This window comes from Danio rerio, chromosome 20 (genome assembly GCF_049306965.1).
Source record: "Danio rerio strain Tuebingen ecotype United States chromosome 20, GRCz12tu, whole genome shotgun sequence".
Lineage (NCBI taxonomy): Eukaryota > Metazoa > Chordata > Actinopteri > Cypriniformes > Danionidae > Danio > Danio rerio.
The window spans coordinates 3,066,505-3,073,949 of NC_133195.1; the positions used below are offsets into that span (position 1 = coordinate 3,066,505).

General features: G+C 41.0%; 1 protein-coding gene across 2 annotated transcripts in view; it reads left to right on the forward strand.

Moving 5' to 3' along the window:
* Positions 1-5,802, forward strand: part of amd1 (adenosylmethionine decarboxylase 1) — a 28,968-nt gene extending 23,166 nt beyond the window's left edge. The window contains exons 9-10 of one of the 2 annotated variants that reach the window (XR_012395692.1): positions 1,674-2,416; positions 2,563-5,802. Coding sequence is in view for 1 of the 2 variants with exons in the window: in NM_001161601.1 (NP_001155073.1) it covers positions 1,674-1,814 (141 nt within the window). In the remaining variant the exon portion in view is untranslated. Of the gene's footprint in view, positions 1-1,673 lie in introns of both variants that reach the window. The other variant, NM_001161601.1, reaches the window with a different exon arrangement.
* Positions 5,803-7,445: the final 1,643 nt, after the last annotated feature.

Consider the following 7,445-nt stretch of genomic DNA (forward strand, 5'->3'; position numbering starts at 1 on the left):
TTTATTTTAGAAACCACCTAAAGTTACAAATAACGGCCCATTTTACCCTTATTGGGTGAACTATCTCAATAAATTTAAGTTCCAAAGTATTCCACAATTTAAGTTGAGATGTCATATTGTTTTTTTTTAATTAGCACAATGGATTTAAATGTGAAAAAGTACATACAGCATATATAAATGTAATTTACCGTAGTTGTTAGGTGCTGGAAAAGCATAAAAATGCACGTTTGAAAGTGCTGGAATTTGAAGTTGGAAAAGGTGTAAGAACCCTGTAAATGTTTTCTGCTGCTCGCGCCACTCGCTTAATGTCAGGTGACTCGCGCTCTGCGCAGCCTTCAACTGCAGCTCGTGCTGTATTGAACAGATGCACGTCACTTCAGAACTATAGGGGACGCTTTTCGACTAAACTAAATTTATTTTTGATGTCTAGGGGTGTCACGATTTAGATTTTTAATCGAAATCGATCGAAATTTATGCTCAATTTTGATTATCGAATCAAAAAATAGAATCGTAGATGCTGCCACGCCCCCATGTCACGTCAGCTTGGCTTGTCAAGCGGGAAAAAAACAGGCTTGTTGAAGTGCTTGTTAAACTGCAGACGCAGGAGACCCGTCGACAGAGCTTAAACCCTCTCCTCTTTCAATGAAGTCGCCGGTGTGGAAGCATTTTGGATTTCCAGTGAGTTATGTTGACAACGTTCGTGTTGTCGACAAAAAAACACAGTTTTGCAAGCTCTGCTATGTACGTATTACGTACGGTTCGTCTGATAGACAACACCGGCATCGCGATCCTCCGCCTGCCTCCGTTGCAAATCCGCTCGCGAAAAGTTCACACTCAGGCCCTGTTTACACTGTCTTTGTCTTTGTTTTTAAATGGCATTTTAGAACGACAACGATTTGACATCCACAGTGGCGTGTAGCATTTCTGAGCAGCCCTCCTTCCTCTCTACCTCTGAAAATGCACATCACGTGACCACACAGACACAGACGCACACACAGCCATGCGCTCGAGACAGCAGGTCCAGGCAGTCAGAGGACTGCTTCAATCTTTCACTCACTTGTACTTTGTCATTTTAGCGAACACCTCAGATACTGTTGGCTGGTTCCTGTTGGTTGTGCGTCTTTTTTACCGACGCCATTATAACGACACAGATCACTGATATTCACGAGTCCCGCAGAAAAAGTGATTGACAGGTGGTAATTATGTGTGTATCTTGCCTTTATTCATTTACTGTATGATTTGTTTATGGGTAAAACAAAGACCATGCAGGTCAGGTAGTTTAAATGGTAGGCTACTAATAATTAATTGGTCATTAATTAATTAATTATTCATAACCGAATCGAGGATTTGGAGGATCGTGACACCCTTATTGATGTCTTGGTCACACTATTTGGGGGGCCAGAACAAATAGCCTCGGGGGCCAGGTTCGGCCTGCCAATTGACTAGCCGTGGACTAGGGGGTTAAATCGAGATCACAATCTTTTTTTCAATCAATCGTGCAGCTGTAAAACAAAGCTAGTGATTTTGATCGCAACATTTAGCGTACACCACCTCTACTATAATGGTCCTGCTGGCAGTGTAAACACTAGCCTGATCAGGATGACCCGTACAGAATTAAGCACTACTGCATTGCTCCGTGGAAACCAGGCGTAACTCCCTCTCCTCCCCAACAGAGCTCCAAATGTCGCAGCGTTTTCTCCTCCGCCCAGAAGCTGGAGAGTTACCGCCTGCTGGACCGCCAGTTGGCCCACTTCAACGACTACAACTTCGTCTTCACCAGTTACGCCAAGAGTCTCCAGCAGAAGCAGAGCTGATCCTCTGACATGAAGAAGCGTAAAAAGAAATCCTGCTGCTGCTGCGAGGAGCGACTCCGCGGCGGCGGCCGGCGTAGTCTTGTAGCGCAGGGGCGTTTCTCCTGCGTGGAGTCTTCTGGCTGTAGATCTTCCCTGAGTTTAACATTTATGCATTCTTGTACCTATGACGTAGATAATAATACTGTGCATGAAAGCTCTTCTCGTGTCTCCGTAGATATTCTAGCCCATTCTTGCTGTGATCTTGAAGTGCATGTAGAGTTCTCGAGCGCGGCGGTGTGCGCCAGGCATGTCACACCGTCTCGATACATGCAACGCTCCCTTCCCTTCCTGCAAGTGTGTCCTCGTATCCCCCACAGACAGGGTTTCAGACCTCACTAGGCCAGGACCCTGACATGCTCAGATCTTGATTGTTTGGGTGCTTCACTTCCCGTCGGTTTCATTCATGTGACTGAATTATCAAAGTGCTGATGAGTGTGTGTGTGTAGCTAGCTTTCCTGAAAACAAACCTAGTTAAGCCTTATAGACTGTAATCTGTCTATTAAGGGGTAGTTCACCCAAAAATGAACATTAAGTCACTCTTAAATGTTTCCAAACCTTTATGAGTTTTATTTCTTCTGTTGAACACCTAAAGATATTTTGAAGAATGTTGAAAACCTGTAGCTATTTACTTCCATAAACACTATGGAAGTCGATGGTTGCACCTGCAACCATTGACTCCCATAGTGTTTATGGAAATAAATAGCTACAGGTTTTCAACATTCTTCAAAACATCTTTTTTTAAATATCTTACTTTGTGTTTAACCGAAGAAATGTATAGGTGTTTCAAGCAAATGAGGATTGAACGTTTTTAGCAGAACTGTCTATTAAAGTGCACCAGAGAAGTGAATGTCCTGAAAGTAACCTTCATGTGACCTACAGTTTTTAAAAATGCAGCTCTTGTTTAAGTAAAACGGTAGATCAATAGTTAAACTTACACTAAACAAGCTGGTTAATTTCCATTCCTGTGAAGAAATGAAACTTGCTCCTTTCTCATCTGATAATCTTCATCAGCTTTAGTCAGAATACTGAAGACAATATTTCAGATGAAGCCTTAAAGAGACAGTTCACCTCTAAATTCTGTCTCTTCATTTGTTACAAACCTTGAGCATCTTTAATATGTTGAACACAAAAGAAGATAGTTTGTAGACAGCTGTAACCATTGATGTCCATTGTATAGGTTTTCAGCATTCTTCAAAATATCTTCCTTTGTGTTTGACAGAAGTGTGTAGGGATTTGAAGCAAAAGATGACTGCATTTTCGTTTTTTGCAGAACTGTCTCTTTAAGTGCACTAGAGAAGTGAATGTCCTGAAAGTGACCTACATGTGACCTACAGTTTTGGTAAAATAATATTGGTTACTGAAAAAATGCAGTTCTTGTTTAAGTAAAACGGTAGTTTGATGGTGAACCTTACACTAAACATGCCGGTTAATTTCCATTCCTATGAAGAAATGAAACTCGCTCCTTTCTCATCTGATAATCTCCATCAGGTTTAGTCAGAATACTGAAGTCAATATGTCAGATGACAGCCTTAAAGGCACAGTTCACCTCTAAATTCTGTCATTTACTCATTTGTTACAAACCATCTGTTGAACACGAAAGAAGATAGTTTGAAGAAAGCTGGAAACCATTGACGTCTATAGTATAGGTTTTCAGCATTCTTCGAAATATCTACTTTTGTGTTTGACAGAAGACAATGTTTAGGGGTTAGAAGCAGGTGAAAAAATGATGACTGAACTTTCGTTTTTTTGCAGAACTGTCTCTTTAAGTGCTCTAGAGAAGTAAATGTCTTGAAAGTGACCTACATGTGACCTACAGTTTTGGTGAAATAATATTGGTTACTGAAAAAAATGCAGCTCTTGTTTAAGTAAAATGGTAATTCGATGGTTAACCTTACACTACTTCCATTCCTGTGTGAAGAAATGAAACTCGCTCCTTTCTCATCTGATAATCTTCATCAGGTTTAGTCAGAATACTAAAGTCAATATTTCAGATGATGGCCTTAAAGAGACAGTTCACCTCTAAATTCTGTCATCTAATCTTCATTTCTTACAAACCTTGAGCATCTTTCATCTGTTGAACACAAAAGAAGATAGTTTGTAGAAAGCTGTAACCATTGATGTCCATTGTATAGGTTTTCAGCATTCTTCGAAATATCTTCCTTTATGTTTGACAGAAGAAAGTGTACAGGGGTTTGAAGCAAATGATGACTGAACTTTTGTTTTTTGCAGAACTGTCTCTTTAAGTGCTCTAGAGAAGCGAAAGTCTTGAAAGTGACCTACATGTGACCTACAGTTTTGCTGAAATAATATTGGTTAGTATAAAAATGCAGTTCGTGTTTAAGTACAACGGTAGTTTGATGGTGAACCTTACACAAAACATGCCGGTTAATTTCCATTCCTATGAAGAAATGAAACTCGAAGTCAATATTTCAGAAGACAATCCTAAAGAGACAGTTCACCTCTAAATTCGGTCTCTTCATTTGTTATAAACCTCGAGTAACTTTAATCTGTTGAACACAAAAGAAGATAGTTTGAAGAATGCTGAAAACTTTTAACTATCGAATTCCATTGTTGGAAAACCTATACTATAGAATTCAGTAGTAAAGGTTTTCAGCATTCTTCAAAATATCTTTATTTGTGTTCAACAGAAGACGCTCAAAGGCTTCTAATACGCGAGTAAGCAGTGAGTTCATCTTTGGGTGAAGGATCCCTTTAGTGTAATCAGCGATACGCAACCATCATGGTGAAATCCAGCATCGTCTTCCTTCCCTCCATTGCTAAAATGGCCTTTATTTTGAGTGTATAAACAGAAGACAAAGGGATCGGCTGGTTGAAAGTGTTCATAAAAGAAGCAGAGCTGGATTTTTCTGAATAATGAAGCCGCTTCAGAAGAAGCCATTAGGTTAGTTTCAGTCATTGTGAAGGACCCCGGGCCTGACACCTCTCAATTGAAACGGTTGGACAGACACTTTGCTTTCGTGAGCCGATCGCACAGCAAAGCATTTTCCTTTTTCTAAACAAAGAGTTTCTCTCTCTCTCTCCGCAGAAGCACACAATAGACACACTGATCTGAGCATGTCAGGGCTGACCCGGATCATTCCACACCCCGCCACTGCATAACCTGCAGCTTTATTACTTGATTTCTCTCTCTCTTTTGTTGGATTTCTCTCCAGATCCTCTCTGTGCATTGAAGGAGATCATCCAACATTTTCCCCCATTTGCTATTGCATGCAACTAGCACACAGCAGGATGTTTACCGTGCGCTGTCTCTGCTTCGGCCCCTAGGTAACGTTCATTTTCTGTCGTGTGACAATCTGATGGCCGTGCTGCTTTCATTTTCTCCCTCCCTGTGTTGCTGGTTAGGCTGTGAGGGGGGATGATGTTTCTGTTTTGTCTCCTGTTTGGTTGCTGAAATCTCTTCCTAAACGTGGTTTTCCCCCAGAGAAAGCCTTTAATGAATGTCTAGTACGGTTGACGGATGTTTACTGTAGGCAGTTTTAACGATTGGATGTAAACCGCTGCTAGGAGAAATCACAAGCATGATCATATCTAGATCACAGCTGGCACTTTTTCAGTGAATGGTTGGTAATTTCAAGCCTTTTCAGATCTTCTACACCGGCTCGTATAGAGCTGAGGGGGAAACATTGATGTTGCGGACCAACTCTTCCCCTCCTTTTCTGACCCGCTCTGAGTTTAACTGTTTAATTCTATTTATTTTTTTTCCCTCCTTCAGATGATTTGGATTTTCTTGTTTTCTATTTCGACTAGTTATTCCCCAGCCTGTGTAGGTTGGTGAGGAAACCCTTTAGAAAGGGTTGTGGGATTTCTCACAGGAAGTTGGGAAGGGGAAACTTTGCCGTTCCAATTCTCTTGCTATTTCCTTGGTCAAGATGTGCTAAATATATCTGTACTAAGAGCTTGATGCTTTCAATAAAGTTATTAACTATCAGCAGTGTGTGAGCGTGAGTTCTTGACCATTTACACTGATGTCCTTTTATAAAATATTTGTTTGGTCTCACTTTATTTTAATGCACATAATGACTTTAGATGTCTGACTTTACAGAATGTTTAGGCCTGCGGTACCAACAGGGGGGGTCCCGGCTCACAAGGGGGCCTCAGCAAGCTCTCTGGGGGAGGGGGGGTCGCTTCATATTAAAAAAAATTAGCAGTGGACAATGAGGAAAACAATCATGTTGCCTTAGTTCATGTTATCCCCTGACTGACCAAAAAATGGACAAATTTGTAACTTGCCCTCAACAAAAAAAAAATTTCTCTGATTCGCCTTCAGCAGCTAATAGTAATGACCCAAGCATACTGGACCCATAGACTGTAAAATATATGGATGTAGTGTCCGTGACATCACCCATAAGTTTCTAAAGAGCGGAAAAGAAGCCACAAGTAGGTGTGGCCAACCGTCGCCATTTTGTTCGCGCGTCATCGCACCCACGGCGGGATACCAAACAAGGGCAAAGAGGCGGAGAGTGAGCGGAGCAACAGACACCTGCTGGAATTTAGCTTAGACCTGGTTCAGACACACTTTACTTTGGGAGAAATGCTTAATACTTTATTACCTGCGACTCGTTTGTGTTTTGACCACTTGTGCTGGGCTGTACACTATATCAATAAAGTGTTTAGACTTTTAAAAACACTGCTGTAACACATTGAGCCACTAAGTATTGTTCTTATGAGGTTTTCCAACAGGAGGAAAATGCGAATTACTTCCAAACACTTCAGATATAGTCTGTGTTAGTAAATGCAGGACTATTGATGAACTCCAGCATAACACTGTATGACAACACTTCAGATGACTGATCTAGAGCCTACAGCTAATCAATCTGACAGATTCTGGAGTGCATTACAGCTCTAAATATAAATATTAACGATAAATGATCTTAAATAAAACAAATACATGTATAGAGATGGTGTATAAGTATATAACTTTACTCACATGGGAAATGGAGGCCACGTGAATGGTTTGGGAGCACAATTAAGTGCACACTGCATCCCATATCATCTGATAATTGTAGGAAACAAGTGCAAAAGGCAGTTGACTGTGTAAAGCCACATAAAACAACACAGAAATACGATAAATATGCCGAGTTCAGTGGCTAATCTGCAGGATTCAGGTGACGTGTTGGCGAGCAGCGAGACCTAGCTGTCACTCAAGTGGCCACTCCCTTAATTATGCAAACTTAATATAATTTAATATAAAGGAAACGGATGATTTATAAAAAAATTCCCCCCCTCACAGTTGTCATGAAGGGTAATATTAGCTGTATTAACCAAAATCTTTTTTGTATCAGGCTGTAAACACCTTTTTTTCTGCTGTAAAGTTGGCCATTCTAACAGTGGGCTCAATTGAAATTTGCTCTGTTTTGGAGCCAGGAGCGGCCAGGACTAGCGGAATTTCGGATGAATTGCAGTTTTAGTTACTTCCGTATTGGCTTCCTGAGGGAGAGCGGGAGGTTGCCGCTTGACTGGACCCATGGGGATGAAGCTCCAAACATTTCGGGTCACAGCACTAGCAATACTAGCAATAAACACGAAATGCAGGAAATACAAAGATAGTTAGCTGAACTATGGGGTTACTTC